Genomic DNA, 18,776 nt, shown 5'->3' with positions numbered 1-18,776 from the left:
TCATGTCCTGTGCATCCAAGATCGGCCTGTACCTTTCCTGGAATACATTTTATTGTCATCCAACTTCTTGGCATTCTGACTTGCACAGGTGGGCTGTACTATTTCCTTGTATGTGTCCTAAGTTTGCCCAGAATTGACCTGTGTAAATCTCAAGGAGTTAGGAAATTCTGAGACTCACACAAGTCTGAGCTCACCTTGCCTGTTCCATTTTTAGTTTTTTACAGGTGATCAAAGCAATTGTTGGTCTTGCTTTTACCTTTATGTAGATGCTACCTCTGTTTTGATTAGACCTGGAATCCAAATGGAAAAGCTGTCAGAGTTCCCTGGAGACAAACATTAATCATGCAGAGCCAAGTGGTTTGAGTCTGTTGCTGGAGTCAACCTTCAAGGGCCTTGTTTTTGTGGTGTCTCTTCTGAGTCCAAGCCAGTCCTGGTGCTGTCAGAGAATCCACTGCCAATGACAATCTGTTTTCCTTTCTTTGATTATCCATCAACAGAGCATCCTTCCATGTAGTACAGTATTCAAAGAACCAAGAGACTGGGACCCAGGAGATTTAAAGGGGTGGAATGAATCTATCCAGCCATGCTTCGTAGGCTGAGACTTTGTCCTGGGAGACTGTCCTATCTTGCTTCTGAGCTGGAGGAGCCCTTGAAGGTTGTAGACTCATTCTTGCCCAGCCGGAGATCCCAAGGGTACCACATGTGTAGAAAAGGGCACCAGCCAGAGTTCATCCATGTGACAGTGTCTATAAACTTTGAAACTCTGTGTTTATGATTTTTTTTGTTCCAACAAATCTTGGGTTTGAGGAAGTGTGTATCCTCAACACTGCTTCACATGTGCCAGAATCCAGCTCCACCAGAAACCTCTGGGCCCCCCTTTCCTCAGCATAACCTGATTCTTTAGCTTTAACAGCTAAGTCAAGTGAGCCAATCACCTGTTTTTCATCTACTTCCAGTCATAGTTTCCTCTTCTAGTGTTTCAGCACTGTTGACATTTGTTCTCATCCTCTCCCATTGCCAGGTCCTGCTGACTCCGTTGTGCCCAAGGACAATGGTAAAGTCATCCTCCCTTCCTTGATCTGAGGCTGCAGAAAAGGAGAACTAAGAGAGCAGCCAAGTGGGGAAGAAGGAATCGGCTTTAAGGGGGATTGGCCCCTATGTTTCCACTGAGATCTCTCATTTCCATCTGTGTGCTAGACTTTAGGAGGTTGGGGAAGTAGCACCCTTTGCATCCAAGCTCCTTCCCTCTATGTCTCCACTCAGTCTCCAGCTTTCCTCCATGCAGAGGCCCAGATGGACTCAACATGGGAAATGAGCTGTCCTTTAAACCTTACATAGGCTCTGGCTCATGGTCCACAGAACATGTGCCATGGATGTGTTATGGATGTGTTATGGATGTATTATGGATGGCCTCACAGCCTTTTTGAAGATAGAGGATGGAAATAAAATCAATGAAAGTCAAGGGCAGAGGGTTAAGAGAGCTGAGCCAGCCCCAGCCCAGAGCAGTGTCCTTGGGACTTTTAGAAAATAAACACACACCCAACCTTTGGCCTGTAAGCACAGTGCAAGTTCTCCTTGTGACAGTTCTCCCTCTCCCGCAGCCCAGCTCTTCTGCATGCCCCACCTCTTCCAAGCAGTTGTTGACCGAGGCTACCTCCGAAGACTGGGGTATTCCTCTTGGAATGTCCACCTAAATGACAAGCTGTGTCGCCCCCAAGTCACTGGGCGTTACTTGATCTTCAACATTGCCTATGGCCACTGTGGCACTGTCTGGCAGGTAAGAAACTGACAAGGAGGTGGCACCTTCTATGAATGGAGGCCCAAGAGGACTTGGAAAATTCAACCACTTGTCAAAAACCTGTGTAGTCAAGTGTCATGTCACATGCCTGTAATCCCAGCACTCTGTGAGGCTGAAACAAATTTATGCCCGGTCTGGGGACAATTTAGTGATCTTGAAAGACCCTGTCATAAATTTTTTTTTAATTTAAAATAGGTTGGGGATATAGTTCATGGTGAAGGCCTTGGGTTCAATCCCCAAGATCCGGGTAGGAGGCAGGGGCTGTGTAAGACAGAGAAAAAACACAAAGCATGGCTTAATTTCTGAATTTGGTATGACCTGGAGCAGCTCACTAGTTTGTCTGGAACTTTCCTTCCAATGAGTTATTTAGGACACACACTGAACTTGGGATGTGCTCAAGTGTTGAGTGCTGATGTGTTTTGAGGGATGGATGGATGGATGGATGGATAATCTCTCAGTTCCAAACTATCTTTTACAATATGTTTCTTGATTGAGCATTAGGGCACACCTACCATGTTCAAGCTTTGGCACTAGGGATGGAAAAGGATAAAGTGTCTGTCTGTCTAACTGTTATGTTTCTATCCAAGTAGCTATATTCCACAGTCTAGAAAGTATAAATAGAACACTTGTGAATAGTGAGTCTATTTAATATATATTCATTTTTCCTTGACCACATGCTTATTTCATAAAACAATGGCATTCAAATTAAGGGAATGAATTTATCAAAGATATAGTGAGAGTAAACAAATATGATATCCTTTGTCGCAGTATATTTAACAATGTAAGATGTCCCAAAGCAAGATCTTCATACTATTATTCTTCTGCATCCCTGTTTAGACACATGCAAAAAGCCTACTTTTGCTAGTCAGATTCATTCAAACAGTACATGATGCCAAATAATCCCTCTAATGCCATACTTCATGTTTTATCTTTTACTTGATGTGTAACATCATAATCATTCTTAACCTTTTTGCTCTGAAAATCCTACTCTTTACCTCAGAGGATTGTGCCCCAAAAGACATACTGGCGGTCCCCAGTATCTGGGAGAAAGGTGGCTCCCAGAAGCTTCTGGGCCTCAGGGGGCTCTATAAATGTCCTTTCTGACCTGTCTGGCCCACCTGCCCCAGAATGTCCTATGTGCTGGCCTCAGTGCTGGGGTCAGACAACAGCAGAGTCAGTAACCAGGTGGAGTGTTGGCCAGTCCCACGCCACTCTAAGGAAACACTGTCCTGCGAAGGTCCTGAGTTTGATTTGAGAGTCAGCAAGTGAGCAACCTCCTAGGTCCTGAGTACACAAATCCTTGCCCCCGTGGCTCTTATTTTCAAGTAAAGGGAGACATGTACTGGACAAACACACAAATGAGAGTCTTTTTTTATGGTGAAGAAAATAAAGATAGCAAAACAGGAAGGTGGAAGGGAAGCTAGAGGAACCACTACTGAATGATGGGTTGAAGCAGTTAAGGAAGGGGCAGGAGGAACACGCCAGGCAGGGCCTGGGCTAGTGCAGGATCCTGGGTAGCAGAAAGCTGGAGGGTTTGAGAAAGAGACGGGGGGTGGCAGCCAGTTCAGTGTCAGAATGGAAGTGAGTGGGTCAAATGGCCATGAAGTTTGGCATTTATTCTAAACTGTGCATTCTCAAGCAGGGCAATGTTATCCCTGTGGAGGAAGAGATATATATACTCATTCTTTGGGGCCAAAACAATAACATCTTTCTTTACAGATAAAGCACAAATATACATACAGTACACAAACAATTTGTTGAGTTAAAATTCCATACTGGGGACCAGAGTGAGGACAGGTGGTATAGCATTCTGAAGGCCATAGCAGGGAAAAGCTAGGGAAACTCAGGCCTATCTGACAGATGGGGCAGTCCTTGGGGAGCTGTGAGGCAGAAAGTCACAGGATCTGAGTCACAAAAGCTGCAGCTTCCTTGAGCAAAGGACTTTGGGTAAACTGAGGAGCCTTTCAGTGCCCATACCGGGCACAGGAAGGAGGCAAGGATAGGTAGTGGCCACTGCCCATCAGTCTCTGGCTCCTCCTCAGCCCCTGAAAGTTATGTTGGCACTGCAGGAGCAAGACTGGGACCCAAGGACAGCAGGGAAAGGCCCGCAACTCAGCTGGAGCTACACCTAGCCTGGAGTCAATGGCAAGAGGAGATGAGAGCCACAGAGCGGGTGGCTAAAATAATGGGATACATGGGGAAAGGTAGGAGACAAAGCTTCAGGCAGAGTCACCACCTAGCCTGCCGCTCAGCTCATAGCTGCACAACTTGGCTTTCACAACAGGGAAGGAAGAACCCCCATCGATTGGGAGGGGGCTTCCTGCAAGCTCCCACACATCATATCACCCTTTCATGGAATTAAGCACCACAGAGGTCTGGCAGGGGCTCCTACTCTTCAGCATTTGAACTAGCTGGTGCTGGGCAGCAGTAGAAAGGAAAAATCTCTTCTCTAGAAATCAGGTGCTTCTTAAGGAGCCAGAAGTACTGGCCACCAACTGTCCTCTCTCCCTCACAGAAACACAGTGGCTCCCTCAGCTACTCCAACTCCATCAGAGGGCACAGATGGGGCCACCATGACAGAGTCATTTTGCGTCACAAGATACCCCAGGTGAAGTTCACCTGCACAGTGGACAGCCCGTCTGCAGTGGAAGTCGTTCAGGAGGCTGATGACCCCCAGATAGAGGGTGCCAGCTACGATGTGTCCTTTACATTTCATCAGTCACCTGCATCCTGGCATCATGGGCACATGTCACACTATGGCAGCCAGAAGGAAGAGGTATTCCTCCAGGCCACCCTCCACAGCCCCAATCCCAATGTGTGGCTCTTCGTGGATACCTGTGTGGCTTCTCCGAATCCCAGTGATTTTACCACCATCGTACACGATTTGATCCGGCAAGGGTAAGGAAAGAGAGAAGGTCCTCTCTGATTGACTGCTATAAGCACATGGCATTCTGTTAGGGAACCTGTATCTTCTGAACCAGTTAGTTCTGCATCGGAATGTTGTGTAAGTTTTTGCCATGCCCGAGAGACTGAGTGAGGCCCCTCCTCAGCCCTCTGAGCCCAGTCAGGGATATAGTTATCCGTTAGATACCTCCCTTGATTCCCCTGTAAGTCCTGGACAGGGTCCTTGCTGCCTAGGAGTCTGCTGCCCTGCTTCACTTTTGGTGCCCATGCCTCCCTTCCTTTCTAGTGGGAGAACTTTAGTAGACTTCCCATTCACAGTGCAAGTCTTTAGAGCATTTGACATTGAAGGGCTGGTGGAATTTCCCAAGCTGAGCTCTTAGCTATTGCAGTAGAATCCCTTGTGAGTCCTTACTCTGGGGCAGCTTTAGAATGTTGAGAGCATGCTGACAACAGTGTAAAGCTCTTCTGAGGCCCTGTTGTGACTATTTCTAAGGCGAGGGGAGGAGCAAGATGGCACTTGCCACAGGTGGTGTGAGCCATGACATGAAAGGTGCGCAGAAGTAGCACTAACCTGCCACATACAGTCCCCGAGGTCCCACTTTATGGCCTCCTTTTTCTGAATAGGCTGCACCTCCTGATAGCACATACAGCTAAAACTCCTCAATGGGTTCACTCAGTGATGAAGTTAGTGCTCTCAAAATCCATTTACCTCTGGAAGAACCTCTGCCAGCCTTTACTTCACCATTTTCCCTCTCCCCAACCCATGGGTTCCTGAAAAGTATGTTGTTTCCTTTTTAAATATTTGTGAATTTTCCAACAATATTTCTGATCTTGATTTCTAGTTTAATCCAATAGTTACCTGAGAATGTATTTTGTGTGACTTCTATTCTCTTACATTTATTAAGGTATCTCATATGGCCCAAAGTGGGTTCTATCTTGGTGATGTCCCATATGGGCTTGAGAAGAATGTGTATTCTGCTGTCATTGGATGGAGTCTTATACATTTCAATTAGATCCAGTGAATTAATAGTGTTCTTTGGGTCACCCTTATTATTTCTGATTTTATGCTTTCTGAGCCTGTTGGTTACTGATTGTTTTAGTAACTTTTTTGTTGCAGGGACAAAATACCCAACACCAACAAGTTAACAAAAGAAAGATTTATTCAGGCTCACAGTGTGTAAGGGTTTCAGTTTATAGTCAGCTGGCTCCAAGGTGGGGTGACAGGCAGAAAGACATGGCAGAGAAACAATTCAAGGCATGCAAGGCAGAAGGTAGAAATCAGTAAACCAAAGCCACCTGCCTTTCCTCCATCCCTTTATACTCCATCCAGGCTATAAGCCTATTCGCTGGTGCCACCCATGCCCAGGTTGAGACTTTCATTATCCATACCCAGAACTATGCTAAAACTCATTTAGTTATCACACATCCTTAATTCCCCACCTATAAGTGTATGAGACTTTAGCGGGACACCTAGATATAAGCCATAACATTTCCCCTGGCCTCCAAAAGACTCATATGTATCCCTTTATGCAAAAGGCATTTAGTCCATCTCCAAGAGTTGCCAAAGTCTTAACAGTTTCAGCATTGATGAAAAGTCCAAGTCCAAAGTCTCCTATAAGATTAAGGCAAACTCTTAGCTGCAAAGCCCCTCCACAAATGAAAACAAAGTTAAACAGTTTCAACATACAATGGCACAGTTTAAACATTCCCATTCCAAAAGTTAGAAAGAGAAGGATACAAAGGGGTGGGACCGAAGCAAGCCCAAAATCCAGCAGAGCAAACATTAAATCCTATAGTTCCATATCCAATATCTGGGGCAATCTGTAGCAAGATGTGAACTCCAAAGGGCTTGGTTGGCTCTGCCCTATGGCAAGCAGTGAAACAAGTCTCTTTTTCCCTTTATCCAATCCAGGCTACAAGCCTTTTGGGTGGTTCCACCCATACCCAAAGTAGGTCTTCCCATTATCCACACCCAGACTATACTAATTCCAATTAGTCAACTAATTTAGTACCACAAACCCTTAATCTCAGTAGTACATGCTTTAGATCTTGCCAGCTCCAAAAATCCCCACCTGTGAGCACATAGTAGACGCAGGAATAGGAGAGGTAATAGTTTCTTTATAAAAGAAAGATTGTATAGCAGGAAGAGCTCTGTTTGGAATTCAGAAATCTGGGGCCAACCCTGGCTACTTGGGTTAGAGTAAATTCACTTCATAACTTAGGTTAATCTTTTTGACCTGGATTTGTTTCCCCTATCAGGTGTATCAAAGACAATACCTATGTCAACCTCCAGTCTACACAGAAGAATGTGGCCCAGTTCAAGTTCAATGTCTTCAGTGTTCTTGATAGCTATGATGTAGTCTACCTGCAATGTAAGATTGTCATGTGCAGAAAAAGGGACTACTCCTCTCGCTCCTCCCAGGGTTGTATGGAGCGGAAAAGGAGAGATGCAGATCCCTTGGAGCCAAAGGAAGAGCAGACTAAGCATTTCCAGATAGTGGGACCTCTGGAGATCAACAAAGCAACTGTTCAGAGGAAGACCTAAGTGTGATTTCTCCAACTTGTATGTGAATATATTAGAAATTAGGAGCAGTCTACTTCTTGCAGTGAAGCAGTGCTTGGCAAATCAGAAATGATCCTTACGGAGACAGGCAGGAAAAACATAAGTATTGCTTCTTTGAAGTTTGTTACTGAATAAATCTCTAATTACCGTACTTCTAAGGCAGTTACCCTTTTAGGCTAAAGATGCTGATTTTCTAATTCTTCCCTATCAAGATGTTGATCATTGTCTTAAAGTATACAAAATTTTATTAAAAGCAGGGTTGTTTCCCTCTACCTCATGGCCATTTTAAAGACTTTTAAAAATTTATTACTTATTATTCAGATACTAATAGGTGGATCTCTGTCACTTTGCTGATGTGAGAATTTTCGGATCTTGCTAAGAGTCTTATGAAAAAATAAACTGTCTGTCAGGAAGCCACTACTCATTTTTCTTTAAACTCTCATAACGTGACAGTTGAATCATACATGTCATTGACTCATCAAAACAAGCTTTAATTGTTTTGTTTCAAAGGGAACAGATGGGAGCCCAGATTTATGGTGTTGGGACTTTAAGTACCTGCTTTCTAAGCTGCCAGCTGCTCATGTGGTAGTGCTCTCAGTCTGTTTCTCAGATCCTGCATCATCCAGGAAACCTGAGGAGTACATAAACAGACAAGGAAAGATCCACATATTCCAATGTGTGTCTGTTAAAGGAGGACAGCACCTGTTTTATCCATTTCCTATGTCAGGAAGACACCAATGCTAGCCTTACTACTCTCAGGATATCCTGTAAATGCATAGACTTGAACATTGGTGGTTTTGTTGCTTGTTTTTGCTTGCTAAGAAATAGTCATTAGCAATATTCAAAATACAAATTCCCATCTCCAAGAAATTATTCCAGTTTTTCACAATAAATAGCAGTGTAAGAGATGAAACTACAGTACTGTGAAGTCCCACAAGGCAATGGGTATTGTCTGATGCAGCCTGGGAGCCACTTCTCAGGTCCTAAAAGATGAAAACCTGACAAATTACTCAGACAGCTATTGCCTCTAACAGGAATGTCTCAGTTCTATCAACAACATATCCTTCATTGACAACTGTTAGTGAAATTATTATGCTGATATTTATTTTGATGAAGTTCCCTCATATGCAGAAACTGATGAAATGTCACCTGTGGCCAATCTGATAAGCCTTTAAATCAAGGTTAATCTTCAGCCACATTAAACAATGATTTGAGCATCAGATACCTGTTTCATGCAAATGCTTCAAAGGCACTAAGGGTTTTTTTCCAACTAGTCATAGGGTGCTAGAGTTTCCACTTTCCAAGGTTCAATGTCCCATTAACTATGCCTATCCATAATGTGTTGAAGTAGACAGAGGCTTAACAGCTGCCAAAACCTAGCATGCAGAGCTGGGAATGTAGCTCAGTGACAGAGAGCTTGGCTAGCATGTGTAGGGCTCTGGGTTCAATCCCCAATATTGAAAAAAAACCCAGCTAGTACTTTATGACTCTCAGCAAATCTCTACTGTGAAAAATACTGACAGTGAAAGGACTAATATTTATATCAATCAATCAATCCCAATGAACTTCCAGATGAGTTTCACTTGGTTTAGTTCAAGAGACCAGATCCAGGAAGCACCTCTCTTTAAAAATATTTCAGGTGATTCTTGGGAACAACGAAGCTTTAAAGTCAAATTAAATGTGTTCAATATACCACGCTCCATGGATCACTTTTTCTTCAAGGAAAATCTTGTAGTTCAGGAACACCAAGGGTGCATACTAAAATAGCCCCAAGAAAAGCCTATTCTTGCTACCAGAAGGACCAGCAAAGAGAAAACCCAGCAACACAGGAAACTTGCAGACAAAAACTGGCCCACTCCAGCCAAATACCAGGGAAACCACTAGCCCCACCCCACCACCCCAGCCAACAAAAGTTAAGTGCAGAGCCTAGTCCCCCATGCTCACCAGCACCCCTTCCCTCCTTCCTCCCCTTATCAGAATGAGGTCAAAAGGCAAAGTGGGGATGTGGATGCACACTACCTGCAGACAGTGGTGGAACTCTCAGCTGAACAGCCCCTATCAGGCACAGACCAGGTGGGAAGACAGGACTTTTCTCCACTCCTATGGGGAAGGGAAGAGGAGCATGTTTCATCCTGTGCTGGTGAGATCTGGCTTAGGATGGGGATAAGGGAGTAGAGCTAGATCTTTCCCTCCTACTTAACAGTAGTAGGGTTACCCCACCCCTCAGGGCAACATAAGCCAAGTGCATAGCCTGGATTCCAACCCTTCCAATCCCTGGTCCCTCTAGTTTGCATGAGCCTGGTGTTCTATTGCCCATCCCTTGCTTTTAGCCTTTCTGAAATACCTTAATGAAGTCTCTTGACTATAGTGTAGAGGTAGATTTGCCTTGTGAGACATTCTGAAATCATGTTTATAGTAAGCTGTATTAGCTGTTTTAGGAAATGAGTGCAGTGGCTCCTCAGGAGTGACACCCAGATGCCACCTCAGTCTGTCGTCCATTCTCCAGGCTGCTAGGGAACATTGATGGCTGATGGTTCTCAGTGCCACTGCTCCCCCTGAATTTCCCTCAACTCAAAACATCTGTCTTGTCCAAGTTTACAGCCATAACTTGAGCTAACAAAGGTATATAAAGTCTGAGCACTGGGCCTCAGTGGGATACCTGAAGGGCCAACCTGTCCCCAGGACTCCCCAGGGAATAGGCCCTTTTACTCCAACTGCTTCGTAAGTTGTCAGCTCCCAGTCCTGCCTCCCTCATCCCTCACAGGGGTGACCCTGAGCACCTTCCCAGGAAACCTCTGGGTCAGGGTATATTTTCCTAAATCCCCACCATGGCAGTCGAGACTACTGTGGCCCAAGGAAGCAAGTTTTAAAGCACAGGTACTGAGAATTCTTCAGTGATGGGGAATGGAACATGAGTGCCCCAGCTGCTCAGATATTCTCTCTTTTGGTCCCCACCACAACCAGGAGGACGGGGTGGTAACTACTGCCATCCCTATTTTAATGTGGAGATCAAGGTTGAACGAGAACTGCACAGCACACCCAACTGGTAAGTGGAAGACCTGCAGGCCAGGACACCAAGGCCAGATCCGGGGTTTCACTATAGTTCCTCCTAAAGAAGAAAAATATTTTTAAAATCGTGTGAGTACAAACTGACAATGAATTGGTATAGCTCGATATTGCCATTATAAAGGATTTGGGGGCTCATGGTAATACAACTTTCTACTCTAGTGAGTCACAATATTTAAATAATTTTCTTAATTACACTTTCATGTCGGATTTGCCTTTTGCCTACCTACCCTATTGGCAAGCTCTATTGGCCAGAGAATAACTAGTCATTTGCAGATGGAGAGACAGCTGAAGTACAGCCACCAAACTAGGCTTTTGTGCTGTTTAAAATATTTAATGTTATTTGCCCGTTCGAATTAAATTTCAGGTGTTTTTCACTTGTTAGGTTAAAAAAGAAGCTTACAATAGGATTTGCCTTTTGCCTACCTACCCTATTGGCAAGCTCTATTGGCCAGAGAATAACTAGTCATTTGCAGATGGAGAGACAGCTGAAGTACAGCCACCAAACTAGGCTTTTGTGCTGTTTAAAATATTTAATGTTATTTGCCCGTTCGAATTAAATTTCAGGTGTTTTTCACTTGTTAGGTTAAAAAAGAAGCTTACAATAGTTCAATTTAAATTATATGGATGAACATATAGGACAGTCACTGCATGGCTACTTGGAAAAGTGTTTAGAAAATCTACATGGAGATATTTTTAAAATGGAGAAAATTTGGTTTGATTTGAAGCTGGAAAATCCTCAGACCCTTGAGGACTTGTTCTGGGAGAGTAGTTTCTGTCATGTCCATTGTAATCCCTCCAGCAACCTATGTGTGTGATACATGTTTAGAGATGTAAAGAGCATGTCTTTGGGTATTCAGGAATGTGGTTACCCATTTGGATTTAGACTAGAACCTGAAACTGTGTGTGTTGCTAGGTGATGAGGAAGCCTTGTATTATTCATCTAATATAATGAGCTTCAACATTTTAATATTTGTTCACCTACTATAGACAGGAACTTGTAAATCACAACTGGTTACTCCTTGCCAGTATGATTAAACTTTGACTTTGATATTTGATAATACGTAGGAGGAAAATGTTTTTATTTCACTAATCTAAAATCTGTACGAGGTCTCTCATTTTGTAGTCAGGTACTTCTCTTTTTCCAAGCTGCTTAAGATGATAAACACTTAGAGTGCATTTTGGCAGTGAAACATGGGCAGCAAAGCAACTGCACTACCCTCTTTTACATTTTAGATAAAGATATTATAACTTCAGACGTTACTAAGGTAGCATATTTGCCATTTATTTTTTGCATTGTTTAGCACTTGAAAATAAAAGCATCGAACTTTGAAGACTACTTTTCTTAAGCAAAAAGAACCTTTTGGTGTTCATCTGGTGTTTGGTTAAGATGTTTCGTGTTTATGAAAAGAGATGCTTGTAACTCATGTAATGACTTCAGTTCCTAAAATAAGAGTTAATAGACATAATATTTGTCCAAGTCAGTCATCTTTTAATGAAATACACTGACACAGTGACATAAAAGTCTGCTTATATCATTTTTCCGGGCCTTCCTACTTTATTCTTATCCTGGGTAGCCACGAGGTACCGTTTCTTTTCTTTCAGCATCTGGGAGAAATGTGTCCTGCTTAGGCCTAAGTCAGTTAGTTAATAGTTCTGCAGCCTCTGGTATTTGTAGTCTGTCCATTGGTTTACAAAATGCCTCACTGTGACTGTGGCCACAATCACTACATTCAGTGCAAGGACCATGAATAAAAATAGATGTAGACTGTTGAAAGGCTGGCTCCAAGTTTCTTCTGCAGGTTTCTGATGAAGAAGTCCTGTAATTGAAAACATATTTTTAAATATCTGTTAGCATTACAAAATGTTGGTAACATTAATAACATCTCTACACACCCTTTGAATCCTATGCATGAATTCATACATGACTCTAAAACCATATTGAGGAGCCACTATCAAATATTTTATTAACTTGTGTTCCTTGATATAACACAAAAATGTGATATGCAAGCATAATAATCAAATGGAAATGCAGATTCTTTTTTTTCTTTTTTCTTTTTTTTTTTTTGGTACCAGGGATTGAACTTGAGTCCTTGAACTTGTAAGGCAGGCCCACATTCATTTATCAATGGCCGCTCTTTTTCATAGTTGTCAAAAATACTTTTAGCTAATGAGAAACACTTTTATTTATTCCCTTGAAACAAGAAAAGGATAATTATCTAATATATAGGACATTTCCATGACTTTGATTCACAAATTCTCAACTAATTTCAAATTTCTGTAGAAACTATGCTTGCTATGTACTATACAACAAATGCTTTACTACCATAAATTCACTGTGAATGCCTTTTATTAACAGTGAATGTTTATTAAAGTTACTGAATTTAATTTTTGTTGGTGTTCTGTTATTTTTGCCAAAGAAATGTTTTGCTGCAAACCAGAATCACTCCTTTATAATCCATACTACTAGTAATAAATAAGAGATGCATTATAGGATTCTTTAATGCCACAATCACACCTAAGATAAATTCTTCAAAGGCCTTTTTATTTCATTGGCTTATCATAAACCGTTTAATTATGGATTATCCTTGAGTAATCATCATAACCTCTTTCCCATATAACCTAGCAGGCCTCAGGTTTCAAGCCTTTAAAAAGGAAATGGGATGTTCTGTGTCGATAGAGTAGATTCTCTGTTTTGAAAAAATAACTTTAACACCTGTAATCCCAGCACCTGGGAGACAGAGGCAGGAGGATTGTTTTGAGTTCTAGGCCAGCCTGGGTTACAATCTGAGTTCAAAGCAGCCTATACTACAAAGTGAGACCTTTTCTCAGAAAACAATCAAAACAAACCACAACAAAAACTTTAGTGGGATGTGGGTACGTGGCACAAACATGTAATCCTAGCAGCATGGAAGGCTGAGGTAGGAAGAATACAAGCTCAAGCCCATCCTGAGCACCTTGTGACTTAGTGAGGCCCTGCTTCAAAATTTTAAAAGAGCTGGGAATGTAGCTCCATGTAAAGGCACTGGATTCAATCCTCAGTACCAAAAACAAAACAAACAAACAAACAAAAACCCAGCAACAAAAGGAAACAAAAAACAACAACAAAAAGTGATTTTCAAATAAACTATTGTATAGATGCTGGCTTTTTTGTTTTATTCAGAGGTTAAAATACATTGCTTCTGATTTAGTTATTAACTGTGGTATCTACATCAAATAGGAAGCTAAAGGAAAGTTGTTTTTAGAAATGAGGACATTGCTTGTATCATCTGTGCATCCTATGTTTTACACTGTACCCAGTATTATCAACCAATGAAAACAAATATTTTTCCTATGTGCTTAAAAATCACCACTTATTTCTAAAAGTTTTATTACAAATCTCTGAAGTGTACATCTTAAAAACAAATCAATTTGAGCAACATTTTATAAACCAGGTAGTGTTGTTAGATCATGAAATATCTTTTTTTTCTTACCCGAATTTCCATTTGTGCTGCGATCCCTTTTCAGACGAATGGGTCCTATGATAGAATCAGTCTTCCACTTGTATGAAGAAATATCTCGTTTCCTTCTAGTGACACAGCCTTGCCTACAGCGAGACTGGTGGTCACTGCTATCACATATCAAAATCTTACACTGCAGATACGCAGAATTCAGACTTCTCAAGAATTTAAAGGTATTAAATTGGAATCTTCCATAGTGTCCAAATGAGGGAGGCACCTTACAAGTCTCATCTCGACTACATCTGGAACAGAATTTATGAAAACATTCAGAAGATACACAGTGGTTTGTCTTTCCCATCCTAGGAAGAGACGATACAAAGTTTTCAATAAACTGTCTAATTTGTGAACCCCGAAGTTTCTCAGGAAAGACAACCTCTGTGGCTTACCCTACTGTGAGCTAAAACTATAGATTTGACTCCTGGGTAACAGAGTAAGGTTTCTTCTAGCTTTAAGATCCTTGTCCATGTGAACACCTGTATGTGGAGAGTCAAATAATCTCATATGTTTTTTATTAATGCAAGCATAGTTTAGTAAAATCTAACAGCTTCTAGGAGAGAAAAGGAAAAATTTCCCTTTCAAAGAAAAATTTTATAATTTTATATATGTAAGAATGCTACATATATTTTCCTGATGATATTATTTATGTTCTAAAGATGACACACATTAAGTAATCTCCCAGATTTTGGTTAAAAATAACAGAAATAGAGTCCAGGAATGTAGCTCAGCAGCACAGTGCCTGCCTGGCGAGAACAAGGTCCTGAGTTTGATCCCTACCTAGTACCAAAACAAACAAAAAAAAAAAAACAAAGTCAAAAACATAAATAGAACCCTCTTGACAAAAAGTAAATTTGTCTTAATATTTTGTAAATACCCTTAAAATTCTACATGTGGGCTGTGTCTATGTAGATTTTTATTCATTATGTTTATTGCTACATTTAAAGCAAACAGTACACTTACATTTATCATTGGGATCTTGTACCTGTACATGATATGATTTGGTTGTTGTTTTTTCCCCATACCCCTGCCCTCCCCTCACCCTCTCCACCCTTCCCTATTTACAAAGACTTTGTTTCCATTTTTTCATTTTTTTCTTTTCCCTTATTTGTTTTCCCCTCCTCTTCCCAATTCCCTTTAGCTATTTTCTTCCTATGTCACACTCTGTGTGTATATATATATATATGTTTTACCTTAAAATTTTGTGACATATGTACATCATTTCCTAAAATGATGAAGATAAATTTAATTAAATTATATGACAGTAGCACTAGGAAATATTATATATATGCAGAAAAATAGTATTTTATTCAAAATCATTATTACTCCCGGGAAGGAATATCAGGCATCAACTGCTTTGATACATACCCACTCTTGATTAAGTCGTAGGTTGGAGAAGCAAAGTCAGATGTGGGAGAGGCTACACAGGCATCAAGAAACACCACTAAGTCTGGGTCTGAGGTATGCAGGCTGACTTGAACAAAAAGAGTTTGATTCAAATCCACATAATATGGTGACTCGATATAGGGTTTTCAAATGAATCACACTCGAAAAGAGCCATGCTTGTGTTGTATTTGCCCAGCACATTTTGATTTTGTATTACATCATCTTCTGTTATGTACATTGTCTCCATGGTAGAGTTATATTCCATTTCACACTTCACAACAATCTGGAGATGTTTCTGACGGGTGATCACTGCAGAAGTTGGAGATGCAATAAAGGTGATTACGTTGGTGTAAGTAATTGAATGGTCTTCTACCTGCAGGGCAAGATAGAATTCAAATTTCATATTTTAGTCCAGTAATATTTTAGCACATGCATGTGAATAACCCTTGCAGATACATAATTTTCTTAAACCACCAGATAACAGCTTTTATGTCAGAATACTATATGCCTTCAACATTTTATCGAAGGCATATTCTGGGACATGAACAAATAAAGGAAAGTGTGAGTTGAGAGGTACAGCTTGGAGATAGAATTGTACTGAAGTTTTTCAGTGATATAAAAATAGATCTTGAATGCAAACTTCCAGCCCTATAAAAACTTTAAACCCTTGGCCGGGGATTTAGCTCAGCGGGTCAGTGGCCTGCCTTGCAAGTGCAAGGACCCAAGTTCAATCCCCGGTACCAAAAACAAAACAAAACAAAAACTTTAAACCCTATAGCATATTCTTTCCGTAAAAAGCACTAACTGTAGCTGATCAGGCAGTTTTCCAAATATGCATAGACAGGAACTCTGTCAGGTTCCCTCAACTGGCTTCCAAGTATAGTAAAACCTGTGTTCATTTTGGCACATGCACAAAAAACTTTACTTCTGTCCTGATCAATTCCTCTTGTAACGCCTTCATTCTTCTTAATTAGATTGTTGCTTAGCCTCCTGAGTGAAAAGATTACAGCGTACATCCTAAAGGGACTTGCAGATTGAAAATCGCCTGAAATCTTGAATCCAAGTTCTAAAACATGTAGAACAAATCACAGACTTACAATAAAATTTTTCACATTTAAAGGATAATGTTTTTACCAACTCTCTTTACAAGGGAAGATCTTTAAAAATTCAGCTCAATTTTTACTAAAATATAAGATGTAAACGTTTTCTGCACAAGAGTTCCACAGCACAGAGATGTTCAAACCCTCTCTTGTGCATTTTCAGAGATCCTTACCTTCTGGGAAAAACAAACAAATAACCACCCTCCAGTTATCCTGACAATGGATTAAACAGTTCTGCAATTATGTATGAATGACTGTGAGCACTTGTATGTCTACACATGTTCACGATATGTTCAGCTGCTAAGAGCTGAACATGGTTTGTCATTATGCCCACTGCATTAGCAGCATGCATTTGGTATTTGGTAGAGCCTGGATGTCAGGGTTTCACTTTACCTTTTTGACTGTACCGCATTCATCCAGAGGGATAGCAAATTCCACAACATTTGACACTCTTGGTATGCAAGTTGGGTCATTTAGTTGTAAGTTATCCTCATTATAGTTAAATGACTCTAGATGGGATTGGCTTATGATAACTCTCATCTTGTCGGAGTCACAAATGAAAGACACTGTCAGGAAAACAAAGGAAGAAAAGGATGATCTCGTGTTTGTGCTGGTGGGGAACTCTGGACCTCAAAGTCTTCCCGCACAGGTGAATCTATGGACAGCCAAAATTCCATGTGCCCCTCAGTGGTAGTTTGAAGTCTGAGACAGTTAAGAAATTGATGCACTTTTTACAGTGTTCATTGTCGCCTTCTTTGAGAGTAGAATGTGTGAATCTAATATGTTCATCTTTTCAGAAGGTATTGAGAGAACCAGTCCCTATTTTTTACAGAAATCTTTTTTGGGTGGATAAAAGAGTTTGTTTCTTCTTATACTAAGGAATGTAAGGAAATGATTGTCAAGCCTTGGGTTATCACTACATTTCTAAGTATATTGAATAAGCTGACATGTAGCGTTAACCACAAATAGGCTAGGAATTAAGGAGCAGTTTCTACGTACAGAACTCAAAACAGCCAAGAAATATAAAATGTAACTTACTAGTATTGATGTTTTCTGCATAAATGGAAGTGTAGGATGCAGAAAAGCCCCTGTAAGAATTGGCATAATCGGTAGCTAACACAACAGACAAGGAGTCTGCAGAAGATTCAAAGGAGGGCGTCACGCGGCCACAGACTTGTCCCATCAGGCCGGCCTTGGTGGAGGAGCCATCATAGACAGCAACAAAGTCAAATCTGCAGTGGTCATCTGTTTCTAGGCTAAGAGTCCATGGTGAAAACGCTTTTCAACTATTCAAATGTTCTGCCTATCACCCCATTCTTAAAAGATTCAGGATTTTCCTTATAATGGCATCTCAGGTTTATGATGACAAATCTGGAATTTGGTCACCTGATCATGGGACCTCAGAATCTTTGGAAAAATAGTCAACCAGTTCAATACCATAGTATTGCTGAGTAACTCCCTTTCTATGTCAAGTCCTTGAAAAGTTCTCACATATAGGGGCTTAAGTGATTGCTTCTCTTCCCTGAGCCCCTCAGTTGGCAGGTGGCTTCACCGCATTTGCTCCCCAGTACTTACAAGATCTCTTTGAAGTCTAATCTTATCTTGTAGCCTTTTTCCACTTGTATGTGCCACACACAATAAGCCAGCGCAGGATGTGACTGTGGATAATTGGGACTAGTAAAGGATCCTTCAAAAGTGTTCAGGTAACCACCACAGTCTGGAATTGCTGAAAGGGATAAGAAGGTGATCAAGAATGTTAATCAAAATAGAGACTTCTTTTAACTCAGGCATTGTGAATGGAGCTTAGCATGTCCTCCCCTGAGTGTAATTTCATCTCTGTCTTTCCCAGGGGCTGCAGATTGAACTTTTAATTCTTCTTTATCATGGAATCTCTGATTCATCTCTGTCTTTCCCAGGAGCTGCAGATTGAACTTTTAATTCTTCTTTATCATGGAATCTCTGACCCTTGGTACAAGGCAGAGAGTAAATCTTTATACTGCTTCAAATGAATAATACTAAATCTATCACAACTGTAGAGACTCTTCATTACCTGAATTGAGTCATGGAAAACAAAGTCACACTCTCAGAACCAAAACTGGAGTCTCATCCTCCCTTAACTCTAGCCTATGTGTCCAGGCTCAAGGGCCCCTAGCAAGTGGCCTCCTCCCCCAGCCTCTTTTGTCTTCCTAGATCTGCTCGGAGCCTCTGGTTCTACCATCCTACTTCTGCCTCTCCCTCCCTCGTCACACCATTATTCAAAGCTCACCTCACATGCACCCTTTATGAAGATATTCTTCATCCTTCTCTGCCCTATTAAGTACATAAGCAAGAAGCAGGACAGATTTTTTTAAAAACCAATACTGAAGGCTCTTTTTAGGGAAATACAAAGTGGTTTTAGATTGGCCAAATCATAGTCTATGTGTCAAGTAAGGAAGGGCTAGGCAACCAGGTTTGAAGAGGTGGTC

The 18,776-nt window shown here is 41.3% G+C and overlaps 2 protein-coding genes across 2 annotated transcripts in view; one reads left to right on the top strand and one right to left on the bottom strand.

Annotated features, from left to right (window-relative positions):
• Nucleotides 1–18,776, top strand: part of LOC104859205 (deleted in malignant brain tumors 1 protein) — a 113,523-nt gene that overhangs the window by 53,029 nt on the left and 41,718 nt on the right. The window contains exons 13-16 of the mRNA XM_033761228.1: nucleotides 1,022–1,054; nucleotides 1,602–1,777; nucleotides 4,314–4,696; nucleotides 6,962–7,245. Of these exons, the coding sequence (XP_033617119.1) occupies nucleotides 1,022–1,054; nucleotides 1,602–1,777; nucleotides 4,314–4,696; nucleotides 6,962–7,245 (876 nt within the window). The remainder of the gene's footprint in view (nucleotides 1–1,021; nucleotides 1,055–1,601; nucleotides 1,778–4,313; nucleotides 4,697–6,961; nucleotides 7,246–18,776) is intronic.
• LOC104874161 (CUB and zona pellucida-like domain-containing protein 1) lies at nucleotides 11,720–18,191 on the bottom strand. The gene is given in 7 exon segments (XM_033761309.1): nucleotides 11,720–12,151; nucleotides 13,805–14,073; nucleotides 15,194–15,347; nucleotides 15,350–15,584; nucleotides 16,705–16,877; nucleotides 17,350–17,400; nucleotides 17,403–18,191. Coding segments are annotated over 7 exon segments (1,068 nt in total). The 5' UTR covers nucleotides 17,416–18,191; the 3' UTR covers nucleotides 11,720–11,978.

Source organism: Fukomys damarensis, unplaced genomic scaffold (assembly GCF_012274545.1).
Source record: "Fukomys damarensis isolate Sample0158 unplaced genomic scaffold, DMR_v1.0_HiC HiC_scaffold_8, whole genome shotgun sequence".
NCBI classification, from domain to species: Eukaryota; Metazoa; Chordata; class Mammalia; order Rodentia; family Bathyergidae; genus Fukomys; species Fukomys damarensis.
This window is presented reverse-complemented; position numbering and strand designations above follow the sequence as displayed.